Genomic DNA, 21,501 nt, shown 5'->3' with positions numbered 1-21,501 from the left:
ATCCCTTCTCATCCTGTTAAAATCACCATGTCGAGAAAATTATGTCTAAGATTTGTTCCATGAGTATCCATTTATAATTTTTTTTTTATTAAACTCAAATCCAACAACGACGTAATTTTACCCTAATGTTGAGTATATGACCTAACACTTGAGTTTGGAACTCAACCTTCAAGATAGGAATTATTGTTTTTGGGGTCCGTTTTCTGAAAACATAAACCCAAAGGTAAGACCAGCTTTCACCTCATCCCAACTTTTAAGAAATAAATCTGAAATTAATAACCCCTATTAGCATGAAGTTGTCATGAAACTATTAATTTTATATATGTTGAAATGAAAAGTGTACAACAGTATTATATAGCAAGAGTCAAAAAGCCAAACAACCCAAAAAGTCTAAGTTAATGAAATTGAGATTCTCTTTATAATTGAATTCAGAACTATTTTTTATGTCAAAAAGATCAGTGCAACAACCTAACGAATGAAATAAATTGATAAGTTTGATCATTTGGAAATACTTTTGAAGAATAATTTTATAAGTAATAACTTTAGATTTTCCTCGTAATCATCGACATGAATAGCACCATCAGCATCATCTCCCAAAGCCAACAATTCAAGATCTTAAGAACTAAATAAACACTTGGTGTTGACATTTAACTTCGTAAATGAACAGATCCTGCTCCAATAACTATGTAGGCTCTCCAATAACACTGATTTCTTAGAGAAAAAGTGTGTAGAGTATATGGGAGCAGAAGCGAGGTGAGAATTTATCACGGGAAATGATAGAGTGCTTTACATATAACTGAAGTAATGATAAAACTTTACAAGTGAGATTAGCACTCCGGCTTTGGTTTGTCGATTGAGGGAGCAAGGATACTACTTGTACAGTAAGAGGTGGGTCAGGAAGCATAGACCCGGGAAATGAATTCATTCATTCTGGACCTCCCACTCATTCCATGCATGGGTTCAATTCGCATGCTTCGTCCATTATTATTATATACATTGACAATTCTATAAAGAAAAAATTAGCAGGTTCTTTATGAAATTATGATTTTTATTATATCTATCACATTTTTATATTTATTTAGCTATTTATTTATGTTCCTCATTTTCTTCCAAATTTTCAAAAATGCTAGTTTCACTATGCCTATTGAAAGCAACGACGAATAAAACTATCACTATATCTTTTACTTTTCCTAGTTCTTTTCCAAGTGCAAGATAAGCACAATGGATCTGGCCAATGACAATCATTTATCACAATACTAATGAATTTTATTGCAAGATATCATGTAGAAGATTAAAACAAATAAATCACAATAAAATCCATATAAATATTGAAACAAATATACAAGTATATATCCCGACTTATAAAAATATTTTCTTTATGAATTTAGAGTCAGAAAATTCCATAAAATACTAGAAAATTTGGACAATCATATTTTCATTTTAAAAATATGTTAGATCCATAAACTAATTTAATTTTTTCTACAATATATTTTATGACTTCTAAAATTGTTTTCTTTATGAAATTTATCTGAGAAAATTCTGTTTAAGTACCATAAACATTAATAAATTGATAAAATTATTTGAAAAATGGAATTAATATAAATATTTGATATCATGTATCTATGACCATTTCAATCAAAATTAGGTCATAAGACATGAAATTACTATTAAAAACATCATGTTATTTGTGTCTATCACTTGTACAGTTATAGAACCTTTTACACACACAAGTATACATTCTGAGAGGTCTGGTGGCCGATGACAACAACTTCATCTAAAAATGTAACTCAACATCATCATGTCTTCCTATCTTTAACTCTTAGATTCATCTCGCAAAGGGTTTGATTCTGGATTAAAATGACTGCTGCTGACCATGTATTACATACACACAACAAATAAAAACCCATCTTCTTAATGTTTCATCCATTTAAACATGTTTTCATACGTTTGATATTCCCTGATTTAGGTGTTTTTTAAATAATGATTTTAAGACCTGTTTTATCTTATCAATGTGTGAGGTCTAGAGATTATTCAACAATTAATTTACCTCACTAACCTAGGGTAAGTAAGGGTCGAACCACAAGGAGCAGGCTAGTGTAATTATTTCAATTCAGTAATTTCTGTTTTATTTTCTTAATTCAATATTTATTTTAAAGTTTAAACAGGTTTCAGATCGGATCAATAACTAAGATTTTAATTATATATATATATATATTTTTAGTTTTAATTATTAGATTTCAATTTGAGATTTATTAATCTCTAATTGAAATTTAAAATTTTAAAGTTAGACAGATCTGGACTAAATCTCATATCTGTCCATGTTTTGTGGAAGCTAGGTGCTACCGCGCGCAGCGCTGTGCGGTGGCTGATCGCGGCTGCGCGCAGCTGTGCGCGGTAGCGGTAGCTGATCAGCGCGCTACTGCACGCGGCTATGTGCAATAGCGGCCAACGGCTGCGCACAATGCGTGCAGTAGCAGTCCGCCACTGCACACTGCGCGTGGCGTGAGCGGAAGCAGCCTGTGGCTGCGCACAGCTTTTGCGCTGGTTGTGTGCGATGGCGCACAACTGTGCACAAGTGTGTGCAGCAGTGGCTGCAGCCGCGCACAACTTGTGCGCTGGTTGTGTGCGATGGCGCACAACTGCGCACAAGTGTGTGCAGCAGTGGCTACAGCCGCACACAACTTGTGCGCTGGTTGTGTGCAATGGCGCACAACTGCGCACAAGTGTGTACAACAGTGGCTACAGCCACGCACAACTTGTGCGCTGGTTGTGTGCGATGGCGCACAACTGCGCACAAATGTGTGCGGTGATGGCTGTGGCTGTGGTTAGTTGTCGTGCACAATTTTGTGCAACAACAACTAACTCAATTACACAGATCTAAGAACAGTTTTAAACATATCTAATTGGATAAGTTAGAAATCTAAATTTCTAACCCAACCTGATCTGTCTCAAAAGTGATTTTAACAAGAACTGGATTCTAAGAAATCACACTTACCTTTTGTCACGCCCCTTCGCGGCTAGGAAGTGATCCTTCTTCTTGGAATCTTCTCAGCTTTGTCTCCTCACTTGGCTCAATTGCTCATCAACAACAGAGGGTCTATAGAACTTTGATTGCAAACAACACTCCACTCTTCCAATAAAAATTCTAGACAACCTCAAACATTGTTTTTGAGAGAGCATTTATAGGATCTCTTCTCTCTAAACTACTTGGATCATTTGAATGGTCCAGCTTGACTTATGATCGCCATTTGACTTGGTTCAATTTTATGCATAACTGCCATTTTGACTTTGCCCAGGCGCCCTTCTTGATCCATAACTGATCTTTGACTTGGTCCAGGCGCCTTCATTGATCTATGTGCATTATTTCCAACTAAGTATCTGTACTTATTTAAACAAAGATGAGATCTAATCCACTTGATTCATAGAATCAAGTGGGGTTAGTCAAAAGAAACTTATAATTAGCAATAAAACATAAACTCTTTGTCATTTCATGATAATATTTATGCGTAAATGATGGCATAGTTTATGATAAAACTATGTTCATCAACGTTTAATAATCTCACTGTCTCTATCATTAAACACTCATGGGAAAGTAAAACAACGAGGCCTTCCACTTTGTTTGTGAGATTTATCGTTTGATCAGATTGGCCGTATTGGTCATCAGACGAATCTTTTGGGCATATTTATTCAATTCGATTTGATCCGATCCGATCCGATCCGAACGGATCCAACTCATGGAGCTTGGACTAGCAGGGAACATGATTTAGCCTTAAAATAGTATCACTAGTAAGTTTAAACAAAAAAATACATGTCTTAATAAGTGGGCTTTAGTCACTACCCATATTTATATATACTGTTGTGGTCTTTTCAATAATATACCCATTACAACAAACAGCCCCTTCGTCATCCGCGCAGGGGAAGAAGTTGGGGAAATTAGGGCTTCGGGTGCTCCCCAGATCGCGGAATTTCGACCAGAGTTGCATCAATGGCGATGAGGAGCTTCTACAATGAGATCAAGGGGCTGAAACTTCGGGAGTTACCCGGGCATTTGAAGCCGATGATGTCTCTGAACTACCTGAAGAAGTCAATTGCGAAGGGCTTTGATCGATACCACGACAAGTACATCGAAACCGGCTCCCCGCAGCCCCTCTTCCACGTTTGCTTCGGGGGTATGGTCTTTTCCTACCTTGTTGCTCTTCCCGAGGAGCGTCGCCATCTTGCGCACCAAGCGCAGCATGGTGGAGGGCACCATTGATTTGCTTGATCGGTTTCTGGGGTCAGCTCTGTGGCTCTCGAACAATCTAGGTGCGCGTTTTGGAAACTTGCGTTGGATTATCTTGTGTTCTTTTGTTTTTTTATGATTGTTGGCTCAACGGGGTATCTGCTGTGGACTGCATCGATTTTCGAGTTTCTGAATTTGGATTATATATTCTGCATTTATTGGAAGGGAATCGGTGATCAACGAAGCGTAGGATTCTGTAATTTGGTTAAAATTGTTGAAGCTGGGAAATGTAGAAATTTTGACGTCAAGATTGAGAATGAATCCGTGCTCTCCAAGATTGAATGCAATTTGGGTTTCGGTTTGATGGGAAAAAAAATCAACATCATCTAGCTTGTACGAGGATTGATATTGGGGTAGATTCTAGATTTCATTTTGATGGTGAGAAAGAATTAACTACAGCTATCATTTTTTTTGAGAGAAAAAAAGTGTGGAAAAATCTGGTTGGGTTTGATTTTTGTCTTCATTTTCATCGTAAAAAAGATCAACATCATCTAACATCTGTGCCAAAATCATTTTTGAGCGTGAGCGCTGGTCCGCGCTTGGAAAGATCATAGTCGTGAAGAGCAATGCAGACTTTTCCCTTTCAAATCTGTTTTCTTGTGTGTTCATTCGAGGTTGGCTCTTCACTGGTATATTCTTGAATTACAGTGGAAAACCTTCATCGCCGAAATCTTTTTTCTTTTTTTGGAAGATGACGCTGACTTGATTGTTCTGAAACTAGTGGAAGAAAATAGATTATTCCTTGCACTAGATTGCCTTTTCCGGTCACTCTTCTGGTTTAAAAACTGTAATAGTGAGGAAAGCGTATAAGGAAACATTGATTATTCATAGGATTTCAAGGTTACTAGGAATAATGGGGAGGAGTTAACAATTGTAGGGATACAGTAGTTTCGTTCTATTGGAATTAACTGGTTTATGATTTGACAACAACGATTGCTTACCTGTTTTCAAGGTTTTCCTCCTTCGATATATCTTCTTAAAGCTCTTTTTGGAACATATTCCAGCGTTAAAACTTGGCCAACGGGTTGTCGGTAAATACTTGGATGTATCCATCCGTCTTCTGCAGCCTCGACCATATTCCATTGTTCCTGTCTAATCAAGCATCAAGGTCTTTGTCCAGTTATCATTTTTAGAGTTAGTAAACTAATGGAGGCCTCATTTAGGTTGTTCATGACCGGAATAGAGAGATTAGGGGAGAGAAGAGTATGATGCTCATCAATTTGAATCTACATCAAAACTCTGGGTGTCGCTTTCATTTGAATTAATTACTAAACGAGATATAGTTTACTTTCTTGTTCATGATTGGAGACAAAGAGAGATATAAAGAGAGAGAAAGATGGTATCATCGTCATCAATTTTGTCTAAACTTTTGTGCTGCTATTAGAACACGCGCAGCTCCGTTGTATTATTTAATTTGCCGGTTCTTTGAAGCTTTTTTTCCTTATATCTGATTCTGCTCAGGGAACGCTTGTTGACATCAACCTTTGTGTCATGGGAGATGGTGGGTTCCTGCTATCTGGCCGAGATCCCCATCCATTCAATAAAACGAACCTGATCTTTTCTCTCAGTCACTGTGAAGAACTTGTTATTTTCCTTTATAGCATCATTTTACTTCATTTTATAGCATCATGCTGCTTCTTTTGACATTGAATTGGTTCCCCACAAGAGAGAGAAAAAACAGCAGAGAGATAATTTGGGATTGCCATTAATATTGTTCACGAGTCAAAATTGTGGAGCAGCCTCCATGCCTGGAAGTTGTTCATGTCCCTAGTCTAGCAGCCGTCCCTTGAGCTGCATGGACGGTCAAGATCAATCCCTGAGACATTGATTTTGCGAGAGAGGGAGAGAGAGATGGGCACACTACCGAGTCGATGTAATCGAGATGTTTCGTGATCTTGGCTGTTTCCAGCTCCTACAAGAAACAAGGAAGAAAATGGGTCAAGACTGGAAATTTTAAGCGGCCAGAAAACTTAGGATCCCAAATGGACCTGAGGGACGGCACAGTCGGCGTGGACTGGATCCCAGGGAAGGGCACAGGAGCAGTCCCAGTCCTCAGTTTGGGAAACAAAAAGAGGCGCCCTGCAGCAAAGTCAATCAGATTTATGGGCCTCTAGAGAGAGAGATAGATGGATGCTAGAGAGAGAGATGAAGGTGTACTATACCTGCGCCACTTTCCGCAGATAGTTCCCTCGTCATCTTCGTCTGCTTCGTTGTATATCATCTCCCGGCACTGCACCCAGTTCCCAATCGAGTGCCGCCTTGCATACTGTCTCAAACTAGTGGTCTGCGATGCATGTAACAAGGGAGATGAAGTGAGAAGAAGTATGTGACACTGAATGGAGAACATGCATACTAAGTTGAGAAAGAGGTAGAGATAGAGAGAGGTACATCAACATATCGAGATAGAGTCAAATAAGTGGAACTAATATAGGGATAAACTTATGGAATTCATGTATAGGTATAGATAGATATGCAGATGATAGATGGGGATGTAGACAGATAAAGATAGAGATGGATATGGAGTTAGAGAGTTTGAGAGAGGGATGGAAACAGAGAGATATACAAATAGAGGTGGAGATAGGGATTGTGATCAAGACAGAGGTAGAGATAAAGGCAGAGATATAGATAGAGATAAAGATAAAGAGAGTTTTGAGGGAGGATGCCTTCAAGCTCCACCAGTCGGTAGGAGGCAGCTCCGAAGCACTGGCGAGGTAGGCATCAGAACTGAAAGAAACCCCAAAAAAATGTAAAATACTTTCAGAAGGCAAGGGAGAGGCTTGAACAGCAGCAACTGAAAGTCTAGAGAGAGAGGAAAGGGGGAATCATACTCGGGTAATGGGCCGTCCCAGTCAGGAACCTCGGCCTGGAATTTCTTGCCAATTCGGACCGCCGACGAGTAGAGGTCGGCATCGACCAGCATGGCCATGATGGGGCCGAGTTTTTCGCGCAGAAGGCGCCTCTTCCTCCTCTGGCGCATAATGTAAAAGAGCTGCCCAGAGAGGGTCTCAGGCAGCACCTTGGGCTTCTTCCTCTGGCATGGCCGGCAGTACCACTCGTCCTCGGGCAGCCTCCTCGCCTTGCAGCAACCCAAGTGGAATGCCTCGTCGCACAGGTCGCATATCAACATCCTCAGAGGATTGCTCTTCATCCCACACTTCTGCAAAGAAGATATTCCACGTGAAGAATTCAAACTAGGAATGAAGCTTTTTTTTGTTACTGTTTTGGTTCTTGCCAATAAGGTTTTTTTTTCAGTTTAAGTTGGGATGCATTGTCTGAATCAAATGATAAAACAGAGGAATTATGAAATCTAGAAAGTCAGAAGTATTCAGATCTGTCTTGCTGCAATTCTGATTCAAAAGGACATCTCAAACAAATCTGATAAATGTGGGATAACATTAACTAGACAGTTTTGCTTTGTAGGCTAATGCCGATAGTCTTTCTGATTGTTCATATGAAGCATAGATTCGAAAAGCTTGATGAGTACCTCAATTTATTCATCAATATATGATTATAAAATGTTCATTGATAGAAATCATACAATGTTATATTTTTTAAAAAAGATTCATTGAATATCTAATGCATAAAGCCCTCAAATGCGCTATTAGTCATTCGAGGAAAAGAGATCAAAGATACGGACAAACTAAGGCACAGATTGAAGTAAATATCAACAATGGTCCTCCCAAAAGAAAAAGAGACTCATAAACACAAAATATTGAAATTTAATGAGCAAAAAAATATTTCCAATGGAAAATCCTTACTCTGCAAGCTATATGATGGACTGCCAGTAAGAGGAAGAGTACATCAATTTATCGAACAAGTGATTATACATTTTTTACTCATAAAAATAATTAAAATGTAACACACTATTAGAAAAAAAGATAAAAAAGAAGAGCCTACCAAATAGAGACATTATCTGTAAAGGTCCTCTCATTTTTCAAAAAAAAAAATCTGTAAAGGTCCTCTCAAAGAAACGCATAAAGGCCACATAATGAAAGAGAATAATTAGAAATTGGATAATCAAAAAACATAATTCAGATGGGTGATTCTTACTTTGCAAGCCATGTGAAAAGATGGTGATGAGGGGCTGCCAAGAAGAGGATGAACACTGGAGGACGACGAACAATCATCCGAAGACGAGGCCCGGCAGAAGTCAACGGCACCAATCCCCAGTAAAGTCAACCTTCGAGCTCTGTAGGCTGGGAGCTTAGGCCGGAGGTGGTCATCATCTGAAGAGGTCAAGGTGGGATCAACAGGGTTCGGCCTGCCGTTGGGTTGACTGGCGTCTGCGTTGACCGGTGTCGGGGGTTGTGCTGAGCTCGAACTAACGGCATTGCCACCTCCGTTAACAACTCCGTTTTCGTTGACTTGTGCAGGTTGAATGGGAGAGCTCGGCGGTTTCCTGCGCTTGTACACAAAGCTGGCACACATTGCAGCAATGTGGTATGGTGGGCTGACTGTGACTGGAGCACATTTTGAAAATTTTGAAACATAAGTAAAATTGTTGGACTGGGTTAGTGTTCAACTCTGAAGAAATCAAAGAACACACTCGATCACTAAAATTTGAAGCATGATTATCTAACTGATGCCAAGATAATAGATAATTCAAAAGTTTTTTTGCACAAATAAATCACCTCTTATAATGATGCGATCATGAAAACTCTTTTGTAAGTTCTAGATGTAGGTAAAAATAAATCACTTTCAATAAAGAAAGCTTAGAGAGAGGGGTGGCTAGAAATCAACAAAAAGTAGACTTTAATTCAGTGGATCTTAACAGAAAACTGATCCCTTGCATCACCAGAAATGGGATGAGAAATATCTTGGGCAAAAAATTCTATGAAGATTTAAGAGAGATTATACAGTCAAATTAAGATCACCGAAAATAAAATAAAAAAGAACAAATGCTTTTGATAAAATCGTAAAATGAAGGCTGGATACTAAAACATTTGAGAAAGAATAAACGCAGGAAAAGGAAGAGAAATTATATATTCAAACTACAACCTAACTAGAGAAATTAGTCATTTTCCGCTCAAATGGGAACTGTTTATTACTATACTGTACTCTATTTTTTCTATTCACAGTAGCAGATAATGAAATCAGAGGTATCTTGACTTGAAACAAACAGGTCATAATAAATTGAATATCCTATCCAATTTACAGGATCTGCAGAAAAATGATGAGCGTTTACAAGACATTAAAACATCGATCCATAATTAATGATGCAATAATCTGAAAGAAGTCTGATTAGATAAATGGAAGCTTTCTGACCCATGAATCAAACTCTGGATAGATTCGAAAAAGATGTTTTACGATTTCAACTCTGATTCTACGGTTTCACAACAAAGATTAGAGAAAACTAGAATCACTATTCTTAAATCAGCTTCCCATAAGATAAATCAAGAACATAAACGCCTTTCATTGTCCGATTTTACCAAAATTTAAAATGTGTACGGTATGAACACAGGCAAGATCGAGAGTTCAGAACGCAAAAAGAAAATTCCAAATTGGATTTGAAGCACTTGAAATCGCGACAATAAACAAGAAATTAGTTTTTTTTTACTTTGATAAGTAGCCGATGAGAGGGAATTAATTAATTCAACGAAGTTAAACTAAGGTGCACACATCGCAAAGCCCTTTGAACAATAAGATTATGTTGCGGGAACGAATCTCCAGACGGCGAACTTCAAGCGCCAGTAATTAGGGTTATAAATCAAGAAGATGTCGCCCGAAAAGATCAAATTTGAAGTTTCACTTCCACATCAAGTACATTGATAAAATAAGTTGCAGGGAATATGTCTATCATACCAATAATCTCCAAAAATATTCAAGAAACAGACGATGAGCTAGAAAATAAACGAGACAGCGCAGATTTCGGCATCACCCTCCGAATTGGCTATCATTTTGACATTGCAATAGCAACTGAAACGTTAATATCCGTATTTAAATTCATAAACCGCGATATTTTTCTCCATTTTCTTCCGTCAATGCATCATTCACAGCAAGTAGGATGTAACGGTGCATACATCGAATTAAAAGATGAAAAAACGAATAAAGAAACGAAATTTGCCGCGCTTTGCCTTTGAGTTCTTGAGCGAGTGGCTCCCGGCGTAGATATTCTTCAGCTGCGGTGCCCCTCGGCGACTGACACAGCATTAGAACGAGGACAGTTAGAGAGAGAACGAGAGAGAGGAAGAGGCATCTCCGTAAAGACCCTTCAAACTGACCGGTTGTCTCCAACAAAAGTATTTATAGTTTTAATTCCCAATAAAGTTTAACCCAAAAAAAAAATTCAAGCTACTGCTCAGCCGTCGGATCTACAGGCCAAACGGGTTAACACTTTCAGATTTGGCGATTGTTTTTTACCCCTCTATTTATCTGGGTTTCTTGAAAATCATGGGGAAAGTCAACTCCAGGCATTTCCCATCAACCTTGGACAAAAAAGAATCAATCTTTGAAAAGAAAAGTTCTCATAATGCTTTGAATTTACATCCATGTTCTACAAACAAGCCTCATCACCATGATGAACAGCCAAATCAACCGGCCAATGAGAAACCGTCTTCTCGTCTTTCTCCTGTGTCTTCATCTTCTGTAAATGCTCCTCGATGACTCCGGCGGGGGCCTTGGACTTGAGCACCATCTCCTCGTACTCGCTGCCGGGGTCTGACAGTGCGACGACGGCGCCGCCGGCTCCAATTGACGCCTCCCCATTGAAAAGAACAACAGTTCTGATCACAATGTTCAGGTCAAACCGCTGGTTGTACGAGAAAAACCCGATCGAGCCGGAGTAGACCCCTCTGGCCGAGCCCTCGAGTGAGTCGAGGATCTCCATTGACCGTAGCTTGGGGGCCCCGGTCATAGAACCGCCGGGAAAGGCAGCACGAACGCAGTCAACAGGGCTCAGCTGCTGCAGCTTCTGCCCCTGCACCGTGCTGACCAGGGTGTGGACTGTCGCGTATGACTCCACCTTCATCAGATGCGGAACCCGCACTGTCCCCGGCTCGCAGACTCTCCCCAGGTCGTTCCTCAACAGGTCAACGATCATCAAGTTCTCCGCCTGATCCTTCTCGCTGCCAATTCAAACCAGAAAATCAAAGCAATGGCAAAATTCAAACACAATGACAGGGTAATCAATCAAAAGAGATGATATTATGGCGGTGTTCCGCGCGTCTGCACAACAATTACGTTGATGTTTAATCTATGACCGAGTCAACGACGATCAACATCATCAACACTGATGGTCACTTTCAAAATCCCTCATCCTCATAGTCAACAATGGTCAACGCCAATGACTATCCAAATTGAGGTTGAAATTAACTATGTTTTTTGACAACATCAAGGTCGACCGCCATTTTTAGAGCAATGTAAAAAAAGCGGTTAATGAACGGTCAACAATTGTCAGCGTCAACCATCCATCATCTAATATTCATTTATGTCATCATCAAAGAGGGTGTCGATGCTCTTGACGTTGACTGATGGTTGAAGGGTGCTGAACCTAGTATTGGTGCCCAGTCATGGTTAACTGTCCGTAAATGTCAATGGCATAAACCCTTGCGGACAATGAAGTTGACAGTTGACCATTGACTGTTGACCAATAACCATATATTGTTGTTTACTGACGTTATACGGTTGATAGTTCATGTGCATCAGCGGTAGAATAAGCGGCAGACCTGTTGAGCAGCTGATGCATGAGGAGACGGTCCTCCGTCGGCGTGCCGCCACGAGGAACAGTGCCTTTGATGGGCTTGGCCTCGAGCGTGCCACGGCCGTCGAGCCGGAGGAAGCGCTCCGGCGAGGAGCAGAGGATGCAGAGATCTTCCTGAGAGAAGCTCAGCCATGCTGCAAATGGCGCTGGGTTTCTCTCTCTAAGATCAAAGTACGCAGTCAACGCATCAAATCCTCTTTCCACTCTCATCTTCATCTGGGTAGTCAGGCACAGCTCGTAGCTCTCTCCATCTCTGATGAAGCCTTGGCATCTCTCCACATCATTCATGTATGAGAGCCGTGGTTTCTCAGGAACAAATCTATCTCCTTTGGGTGGTGGGCTAATGGACAGCTTTCTGGGTCCATTGGAGGTGTAGATCAGCCCAGTAAGCTTCTTCTCTGTTTCTTCTAGCCACGGTGAGGTCGGGGAGGAACTGTCTCGTAAGCTGAGAAGGTAAACGTCATCCGTATCATGGTCAATCGCGATGAGATCGTCAGCAAAGAAGAAACACGCGTCCGGTGTTGGGGATTTGTGGCCGTTGGATGATGCGCCGCATTCAGTCTTCAGGTTGTACCTGTCAAACAATGTTTTCTTTAATGTTAAGAGTTTATGGGATCCGGGATTGAAGGATTCTCTTTAAAATTTTTACTTGCCCGATGTAACCAACAAACCCCCCCAGAAAATCAAAAGGAAGTGGTTGGTAGTCTTCTTCGCTATAATCAAAGGACCGCAGTTCCTGGTACAAATGAGGAGCATAAAAAGGAAATTAAATTCATTATTTTTATGGGTATAATTCGAAATATAACTAATAATTCACCATACCTTGTCCATATAATCGAGAAAGCCATTCTCCAGGAAAACAGTTTTCTTCTTTCCTGAAGAACGTCGAACCGAAAGGTACCCTCCACCTCTGGCCAAGAAATCAGAAAATGATAAAAACAAAACTCCAAAGTTTCCAAATTACAAGCCAGCAATTTACATTATTATGAAAATCTACCTCTGATCGGACAGCCAGAACGTTATCTGCATCCACATGGGCCCACCCTTGCCGCCCATGAAAGAAAATCGAGCCCTCCTCTATAATAACCCATAACCCCCAGTCAGACAAAATATTTATTTCGAAAGAAAAAAGTTTAAACCTACCTGTTCAGTGGAAGAGCTATCAAGCCAAAATGTATCCTCGGCTTGTCGATCACCAAAAAGTTTTAGAAAGATGTTAGCAGATCCACCCACTTTTTTGGCCAATCCGTCAAACTTTTTCCAGTGCAGCTTCACCCGCTTAGGACTCATGGCCATATCAGCTGCACCAGCAGCAGCTTCATTAACCACCTGAAAACAGTAGAAAGAGTTTGCATGAATAATTATTGTCTTACCAGAACAAATATTTTTTAAAAATATTGCAGAAAAAAATATTGGTGATGACAGCAGAAAAAAACCATTCTTGCTGGACGCTTAGAAGACCTCAGCCCGTGTTTCACTGTCAATCTCTTGAAGTTTCTGAAGAGCTGTCTACCATAGGAAGTAGCGATGCTTTCCGGATGAAACTATGAAGATCAGAAAACAGGTATTTTACCAATAAATAAATAAAAAGTGGAACAGAAGTCAAGTCAATTTCTTGACTCACTTGAACGCCATAGTGAGGCCTCGTGGCATGTCGGATTCCCATCAAGATCTTCTCTCCTTTTCTCCCATTTTTCCCGTTAGTGATGAGATAATCAGAATTTAGAGTCTGGAAATCCTTTCTTCCATCGAAAACAGGGGTTTTAGATGGCTCCTGCGTCTCACAGACAGAGCGCACCAGATCACACGTCGTCCACGCAACGGGAATCAGCTCATCTGGAAGGGAATCTTCGTCCACAATTAAAGAATGATACCGCACGACCTGATGATTAAGTAAATAATTATTCTGATTATGTGATTCAGGAAATTTGGAATTTGGTGAATTCGTTTCCCTCACCTTGAACCCTGATTTGGTTCCGGATGGAATGCCATGGAATAAATCGCCGCCTGTGTGCTCAATTTCACTGACCAGATGAAAGACATGAATTAATAACGAATCATCGGTATTAATCAGAATTAAATAATAAGAATATCTTTTAGCAAGAACTAATCTGTTGATACGGACCTAAGACGACCATGAACTGGTTCAGGAGCATGAATGACTCTTGCTCCATGGGCATAGCCCAAAGCCTGAAACAGTGCCAAGATTTTCGTTAAAATCATGTTAAAAAGTCCAAATGGCCCTTTTTATATCAAAGAACGGAAGGCCAGGACCTTACATAGAATCAATATATCCACGAGATAAATCCAAGACAAGACAAGAAAGAAATGTTTTCTGATTTGTATAGATAATAAATCTCAAGGATCCTTCGGACTGCTGGATTAGTTATTATTCCAAAGTGGCTTACCAATATCTCGGTATTTGATAAGTTAATATACCTGATGACCAAGGCAGACGCCGAGTATTGGAATGTCAGGACACTCAAGAAGTACTCGAAGACCAATCCCTGAGTTAAAATCTCTAGATTCAATACCGAGAGGAGAAGAAAAATTAAAAGCAAAATCATAAGCGAAATCAAATCATAAAACGACTCCTCCACCAACCAATATCTCCAGGGCATTCTGGCGATCCGGGTCCAGGAGAGATGACGACGTTGTCAAAAGCTTGTTCTTCGCACAATAATCTCCGGGCATGATCCCACGACCACTCATCGTTAAACACCACAACCGGAGGCACTGCAGAAGAACAAAATTCCTCAAAAAATCCGTCAAAAACAAAAAATTTCAGAAAAAAAACCCACCTCCGTTGATGACCGAGAGGTACTGGAATATATTGTAAGTGTAGCTATCGTAGTTGTCGATCAACAGCGTCCTGACCAAACTCGACTCCCCACCTCCGAAATCTCTTCGATCCTCGTCCTCGGGGCAGAAATCTATCTTCCAAGAACAACTTTTAGCAAGAACCCTTCTTCGAAAACTGCAAGAGGAGGGAACCCTTGACGCGAATTTCGTCCCCCAGACGGATGAAGAAGAGAGCGGCAGAGCCCTCGATCCCCCTGCCGAAGTGGTGACCAGCCCCGTGCCCACCTTCATCTCAGCTATGCAGAAGAGCAGGATCGAGCCGCAACCAGAGCAAATTATACGAAATATGGAAGAAATTCAGCCATGGGGAGGATTGGACACCCACCAGAAGCCCAAACCTTCCAATTCTCGCTACAGATTCGGAATGGGCGTGACCCTTCATCTCAGAATAACCTCGGCGCGCGGCGTGTACAGACGAGCTGCATTGAACAGCGATCAGCCGCAAAAAAACAGAGGAAAACAAGTGGCGGGGATGAAGGTGACATGTCCAATTAATGTCCCTGATTCATTTGCCCATAGAAATAGCTACCTATGTTCTTGAATAAAATATAGTTCTGGATCGTCCAGGAGATGGACGGGACGAACTTTCCGTCCCGTCCGACGTCCGGATTCAGTCCAGGGACGAAAATGGGACGAATTTTTCGTCCGACGGAACGAATTTTTGTCTCGTCCGGGGAAAAACCGTCCCGTCCCTCCCTGGACGAAGAAAACCCGTTTTATATTTTTTATTTATTAATATAGATTTTTCTAAGTTTTTTAGGAAAATATGGAGGAGATAGAATGCAAAGGACATATGTACAACTATTTCTGAGCGGCGTCAGTTTGCACGCGCGTAAAAATACAGGGACTTTGATGCAAATTGTCATAGCGAGGCCACATAGCTAGATCTCAACTGTCAGATGAATCTAGTGGTTTTTCATCCAGACTTGTCCATCCGTTCTCCGAGACCTCCGAACGGACGGTTTTTTCGTTCCATGGGACAAAAACCGTCCCGTCCGGTGGTCCACGGGACCAATTTTCATCCAAACCCTTGGACGTTACAATTTTTTCATCCCGTCCGCGTCTCGGCACTATATGAATAATCACAAGAGGGACCCCGTATGATAAAATATACTTTTTAGAAAATAATGACAGGGTAAAAAATAACTGTATTCCAGTACCTCCTCTAGTGTACACATCATGTGGAGAATAAAAACGCAAGAGGCGAATTTGTAGTTTATCAGTGCGCCTGCCTTGATCTTTTCTGATCAAAGTTGATCAGCCTTCACCAACACAGCAAAAGTAGTTAGAGCATATTAGAAAGAAGAAGGGGAAGGGACAACCCTCGAAGAGATACTGGAGAATTTAGAGGATTTACATAGGAAGAAGCGCTCAGCAATGCGGTGACGCTTGCCCAGGTATTGGCAATTGGCCTTACATCAGCCTATGCTGAAAGGCACCATGCCTTGTCTCACTAAGTCACCTTCCTCAATCCATAGCTTGAGCAGTGATTCCACTACTATCCACTCCCACACTTGATTGTGTCATGGCCCGCTACACACCGTTGTGTCTTCAGCACATGATGCTCTCATTTGCCCATCTAGATCTGTCACCCTATGTGCAACATTTAGAGGCTGAGGTACCAAGCAGGGGTCACCCTATCCTGCTTTGGCACCGCTCATAGTTTGTGTGCTTCACACAAGACCAGAATCGACTCTACGTAAGTTGTCTTCTATGTCCAGGATGGGCATCGCCACCCGAATGTTGTGCATAGGACATGCACAAGTCGCTGCATCCTTGGAGCCACTTATAGTAGGTCTATTGCTTTTAGTGGTAGGCCGACACGTGCGTGGGGCTGCCGCGCATGCATCACAGTGTGGGTACAATGAGAGCACGCAAAATCATCACTCATCATGTATTAGTAGCAAAATGGCACACATGTGCGCGACGCCATTGATAGCATGCCCATGGACATCGAACGAACATCGAACGAGATATGGAATATGTTCTATTAATGAATATATATGGAACACGACATATTCATAATAGTGCACGAGCATCACATGTGCACTATAATGAATATGTTCTATTAACGAACATCGAACGAGATATGGAATGTGTGATTGGCTTGCCAGCCACATATATTTCCATCAAAATAGTGATAAACATAATGCTTCAACATTTCATCTTGGTGATCATAAATAATTAAACAACTACCATGAATAGATATATCATTAAAATAGATCTATAATGCAGTTATAGAGGATCCCTTATCATCATATAAGACATCATTACATTATTACTAGGGGCCTGGGCCTACCTCAGATATTTTGCATTATATAATACCTCATATTGGTAAAGGGTAGCTTTAATGAAGGATCCAGAAAATATACAGTCGAGGACAGAGGTATGTTTATATGTGGCATTCTGGCATATTTAAATATGTATGGTTATGTCACAACACACATATATTTGATTGATGCATGTTATGTATTTGGTAACCACCTCCCTCATGAGATTTGTGTTGGCGGCAACTTTAATGCACACCCTATCTCAAAATGATTAAATACACACATTAAACTGTATCCTTAAGGACTAAATCAATTCATGTACATAAGTTACAAATATGATCTTACAATTCATGTACATATCTTATGTTTGTGACTAAGTAGGTATATCACATATAGCAAAAAACATAAGAGAATATGTCAAAGCATAGTTGACATTTATTAGAGATATAAAAGCAGGAAACTTTTGTAAAAATAAAAAATAATAAAAATATAAATGTACGTCTGATTGATCTGGGACTTTTAAAAATATAAGGCTAAAACTTAGATTGTATGATATAAATTATGTTGATCTAAGGGGCCAATTATTATTAGTTATAATAAACATAAAATGGCTCATCTAGTGCAGATTCAGATGCTATAATGTTGGATATATGACCCACTTGTGTCGCTCTTATTACAATATATGTCTGCTAGAAATCAAAGCCTCAATCAAATTGGTCCAAAATTGATCACACAATGAAGATCAAATAAAAATGGATCTAAAAACCAACATGATAGATAGTAACAAAATTATGGTATCTACACATATCCATGCGAGCTTCAAAGCACTGGATCTCCTCTTCTTTCATTGAACTGTGGTGCCACAAATCTGATTTCCCCACCATCTAGTCTTGCCAGACGTAATACTTGGGAATATGATGAGAAGAAAGGGGGTGATAGTCAAGAATGAGTCACAATGGTATACAATGAGGGTAGCCTCCCTATATTGTACTCCCTAAGAAATTTTAATAAATTTCAGAAGAAATTTCCATAAAACTCCTCATCCTTGTAAAAATACAATAAAAGTCTCCAAGCTAAGGTATATCATCCAATGTTTAGAAATATTATGTGAGTGACCATCTAAGCCCATGCATCAATCTATTTAATTACTATATCGGTGTAATAAATTTTCTAAGCCAACATTATGAATGAACTATATCAATATTTACATTAATTAATCAATGATTTATCGAAGTCAAAAAATAGGCTGAGAGGCCAGCCCGTGGGGTGGCAAGCTACACCTCTTGTTCTTGAAGGTACAAAAGAGTATGTCAACTCTATCATGGAACCTTTATGGCCATCATTTACTACGTATATAGAGTCGTCCATCCACAAGGTGTCTTAGGTCTAAGTACCACTTATACAATCATGACATGAGAAAATTTGATTGGTGATAAGTATAATACCGTTCAAGAATTTTCACAGACCAAATCAATGAACTCTTTTCCCATAGAGCACCCATTGTATGTCCTAATTGTCTCCACACTAATGGTTACATGATTGATGATAATCATAATTCAGTGGGATTGATAATGTTATTTTTTCTAAATATTTTGATATTATTTTTTAGTATCCTTCAAATAGAAATGTTTAGAGTGCATGTTGAAAGACTAATAATCCCGTATTACGATCTCATCACAATTCCATTATTCATTCCTTGTATTTATGTAAGCAACACAAGTGCATTATAATGAATATATATGTTAATAAATATCAAACAAGATGTGAAATGTATGGTTGGATTACCCCATATGTTCACAACATGCATAATTTACCACATTACCATAAATATTCAATACTATTTAAAAATAACTTGGTATAGATAGGAAGAATAAATATGACCTTTAATATCATTTAATTACAAATTATACAGAATTTAGAGGCCTTGTGTGAGGATTAAAATAAGTTAAATGACAACAATCTAGTTGTTGTTGCTGCCATCATATGAAACTCACTACCTGAAGTCATATGCTGCCATCGCACATGTGCAACATGCCGTTGAGAGCATGCTCATGGGCACATTGAACCCTGAAAGTTTTACATTCTTTTCGTGATGGGAAGCACACAGACTGGGGCCTGAAAACAACTGTTTGAGGATGTTTACCTACTGATATAATATTGGTCCCACTAGGAAATTCCATAATGAGATCAGAGTAAAAAAACAATTTTACCGTAGAACATCAGTTCATTAACATGATGATAAATTTATCAGCAGTGTATTACTTTATCCTTTCGCACATATGCAACATTCATCCACCATCCAGCCATTTACCGTAGAACATCCATCCACTATGTATGAGACCTAAGAAGAAGAGATTCAACATGAGTGTTTTATATGACAAGTAATAAGAGAATATGTTAGAGGTAGAAATGGAAAAGGTATGTAGGACTTATCTAGAAAAAAACTATTAGACTTAAACTTTGGATAAGTATTTGATAGCTTGCAAATTAACATGATTAATTAATGAATTTTACATTATATTTATGTGTTTTAATGACTATATTTGCATGTTATCATATTAAAATAAAGATAAATCACTTACACTTTCATTTTACTATTATCTCTGATTTTTTATCATTTTTTACATGAAATTTAACCTCATTTCAATGAACAAATATTTTTTGCAGGGCTTTAAATACTTGGCTAAAGGTTGGTAAGGGTTTTTCTAATTTTTCTGGAATTTTTCCATATTTTAATATAATTTTTTGACCATTATATAGCCAAGAAATGATTTTGATATATTTAAATAATACATATTGAATTTATTTGGCATTTTATAATGTATTTATATATATACTAAAGGGCATCCACGTCATTTGCCCGAAATTCGGGCGAATGAGTGGATAATCATTATTAAATAATAAGAGAGAGAGAGAGAGAGAACGATTGATTTTTTTTTCAAATAATAATAATAATAATAAGGCCACCAACATGCACGTGCGTTAAAAAATTAAGCAGCGTGCATGCATCATCGAGTTGCCGCGTGCATTAATGCACGCAGCAACCGACATGCACGTGCATTAAAGCAGCACACATGCGGCATCGAGTTGCCGCGTGCATTAATGCACGCCGCAACCAACATGCACATGCAAACATATTTTTTTATTATTTTTGCATGCGCCGACGAGGCATGTGGTCAAAAATTGCGGCTGGCTTTGTTTTTTTTTTCTGTTTTTTTTATGCACAAGGCGACGTGGCTTCTTTATAGCCATTCAAAGAGGCTAATCACTCTCCAATCATTGCGGGCGGCCGACGCAGACAATGACGTGTCAATACGTGATCCGAGAAGGCGGAAAACGAGAAAGAATGCGTCAGCCAATCAGAAAATTGATTTTTTTTAAATATAACAAGATGATCCGACGGCCTAGATTAATCCTCACTAAAACCTTGATATCTTGAGATCTAGACGTCTGATTGGGCTGAAATTTTGAGGGTAGGTTTGTCTTTTCTCCCTCTACAATCCAGATGGTTGGATCTTTAAATAGAGGTCTGGAAATGGGCGAAAATCACTTTTTGAAGCTCTCTCCAAGGATTTGGCCAGGAAGGACACAAGGGATGCTTTGGAAGTCAACAGTTCTTGATTCTACACTTAAAGTTGTAAGTTTCTGATTTGTATTTCAATCTTCTTGAACGATTCTAAAACGCCAAGGCATGGGCGAAATGTACATGCCCTAGAAGTTAGTTTTGAATGAAATTAGCACTGCATTTGATTCTGATTCAAGACCTGATTTTTTATCCTTAATTCTACATCAATTTAGAACATTTCTGCTTCATTAGATTTTTAATTTAGAGTCGGATTTCATCTTTTCCCCAAATTCTTCACTTTCTCTCTCTCTAGGTTAATTTTTCTAGTTTCTCTCTCTAGATTTCGATTTTTATTGTTTAGGAATTTAATTTAATATATAAAAACCTAAAAATAAAATTTGATTCAAAAATTCATCCATCTTGAAGTCCAATTTAAAAATCCCTTTCTTGATTATTTAATTCCCAATTTTAATTCATAAAAATTGTCTTAAAATTTTATAAAAATTGGGAAAGTAATAATCCGAATTAATCTGATCTTAAAATTGAAATATTTCTATCTTGGGGTTTCTGATCGAAATATTTAAAATCAAAATTAAGTCTTACTTAATTTTGATTAATTAAAAACATTATTAAGCATAATTAAGATTTATTAATTGCAAAATTAATTCATCTTTGAATTAATTCATTGAAATCGGGTAAAAATTATTATTTGTTGCCTCCCTGTTGTTTGACCCCTTGCTTACTCTATATTCTATATTTAGTTATTAAGGGAAATTATAAATTTTATTGTATAAGTCTAACGCCAAATCAACGACATATTTAC

At 39.0% G+C, this 21,501-nt stretch overlaps 3 protein-coding genes across 3 annotated transcripts; 1 reads left to right on the top strand and 2 right to left on the bottom strand.

Moving 5' to 3' along the window:
• Positions 1-3,868: 3,868 nt before the first annotated feature.
• LOC144712821 (ATP-dependent RNA helicase) lies at positions 3,869-5,898 on the top strand. The gene is made up of 2 exons (XM_078587153.1): positions 3,869-4,305; positions 5,744-5,898. The coding sequence occupies exon 1, from the start codon at positions 3,986-3,988 to the stop codon at positions 4,253-4,255; it is 270 nt and encodes an 89-aa protein (XP_078443279.1). The 5' UTR covers positions 3,869-3,985; the 3' UTR covers positions 4,256-4,305; positions 5,744-5,898.
• Positions 5,899-5,949: 51 nt separating this feature from the next.
• LOC144712674 (uncharacterized) lies at positions 5,950-10,489 on the bottom strand. Its single transcript, XM_078586937.1, has 7 exons — positions 10,357-10,489; positions 8,333-8,742; positions 7,111-7,439; positions 6,880-7,006; positions 6,445-6,659; positions 6,271-6,361; positions 5,950-6,194 (listed from the first exon to the last, which is right to left on the bottom strand). The coding sequence occupies exons 1-7, from the start codon at positions 10,430-10,432 to the stop codon at positions 6,042-6,044; spliced, it is 1,401 nt and encodes a 466-aa protein (XP_078443063.1). The 5' UTR covers positions 10,433-10,489; the 3' UTR covers positions 5,950-6,041.
• A 206-nt stretch (positions 10,490-10,695) lies between these two features.
• Positions 10,696-15,336, bottom strand: EMB1997 (para-aminobenzoate (PABA) synthase family protein). The gene is made up of 13 exons (XM_078587353.1): positions 14,783-15,336; positions 14,586-14,717; positions 14,421-14,488; positions 14,107-14,171; positions 13,939-14,005; positions 13,606-13,863; positions 13,418-13,525; positions 13,125-13,310; positions 12,979-13,058; positions 12,804-12,891; positions 12,635-12,717; positions 11,947-12,555; positions 10,696-11,346 (listed from the first exon to the last, which is right to left on the bottom strand). Exons 1-13 carry the CDS (start codon positions 15,072-15,074, stop codon positions 10,776-10,778), a joined length of 2,607 nt encoding a protein of 868 aa, XP_078443479.1. The 5' UTR covers positions 15,075-15,336; the 3' UTR covers positions 10,696-10,775.
• Between the last annotated feature and the right edge of the window lie 6,165 nt (positions 15,337-21,501).

This window comes from Wolffia australiana, chromosome 15 (genome assembly GCF_029677425.1).
Source record: "Wolffia australiana isolate 7733 chromosome 15, ASM2967742v1".
Classification (NCBI taxonomy): Eukaryota; Viridiplantae; Streptophyta; class Magnoliopsida; order Alismatales; family Araceae; genus Wolffia; species Wolffia australiana.
This window is presented reverse-complemented; position numbering and strand designations above follow the sequence as displayed.

What these genes read in the sequence shown, in the direction of transcription:
- EMB1997 (XM_078587353.1), bottom strand. Translation starts at nt 15,074, where the DNA reads ATGAAGGTGGGCACGGGGCTGGTCACCACTTCGGCAGGGGGATCGAGG. An exon ending in TTCTGGCTGTCCGATCAGAG is followed by an intron (nt 12,892 to 12,978) that starts GTAGATTTTCAT and finishes TTTCTTGGCCAG; the next exon opens with AGGTGGAGGGTACCTTTCGG. An exon ending in GGGTTTGTTGGTTACATCGG is followed by an intron (nt 12,556 to 12,634) that starts GCAAGTAAAAAT and finishes ATTGTTTGACAG; the next exon opens with GTACAACCTGAAGACTGAAT.
- LOC144712674 (XM_078586937.1), bottom strand. Translation starts at nt 10,432, where the DNA reads ATGCTGTGTCAGTCGCCGAGGGGCACCGCAGCTGAAGAATATCTACGC. An exon ending in CTTTTCACATGGCTTGCAAA is followed by an intron (nt 7,440 to 8,332) that starts GTAAGAATCACC and finishes TCTTCTTTGCAG; the next exon opens with AAGTGTGGGATGAAGAGCAA. An exon ending in ATCTGCGGAAAGTGGCGCAG is followed by an intron (nt 6,362 to 6,444) that starts GTATAGTACACC and finishes ACTTTGCTGCAG; the next exon opens with GGCGCCTCTTTTTGTTTCCC.
- LOC144712821 (XM_078587153.1), top strand. Translation starts at nt 3,986, where the DNA reads ATGGCGATGAGGAGCTTCTACAATGAGATCAAGGGGCTGAAACTTCGG.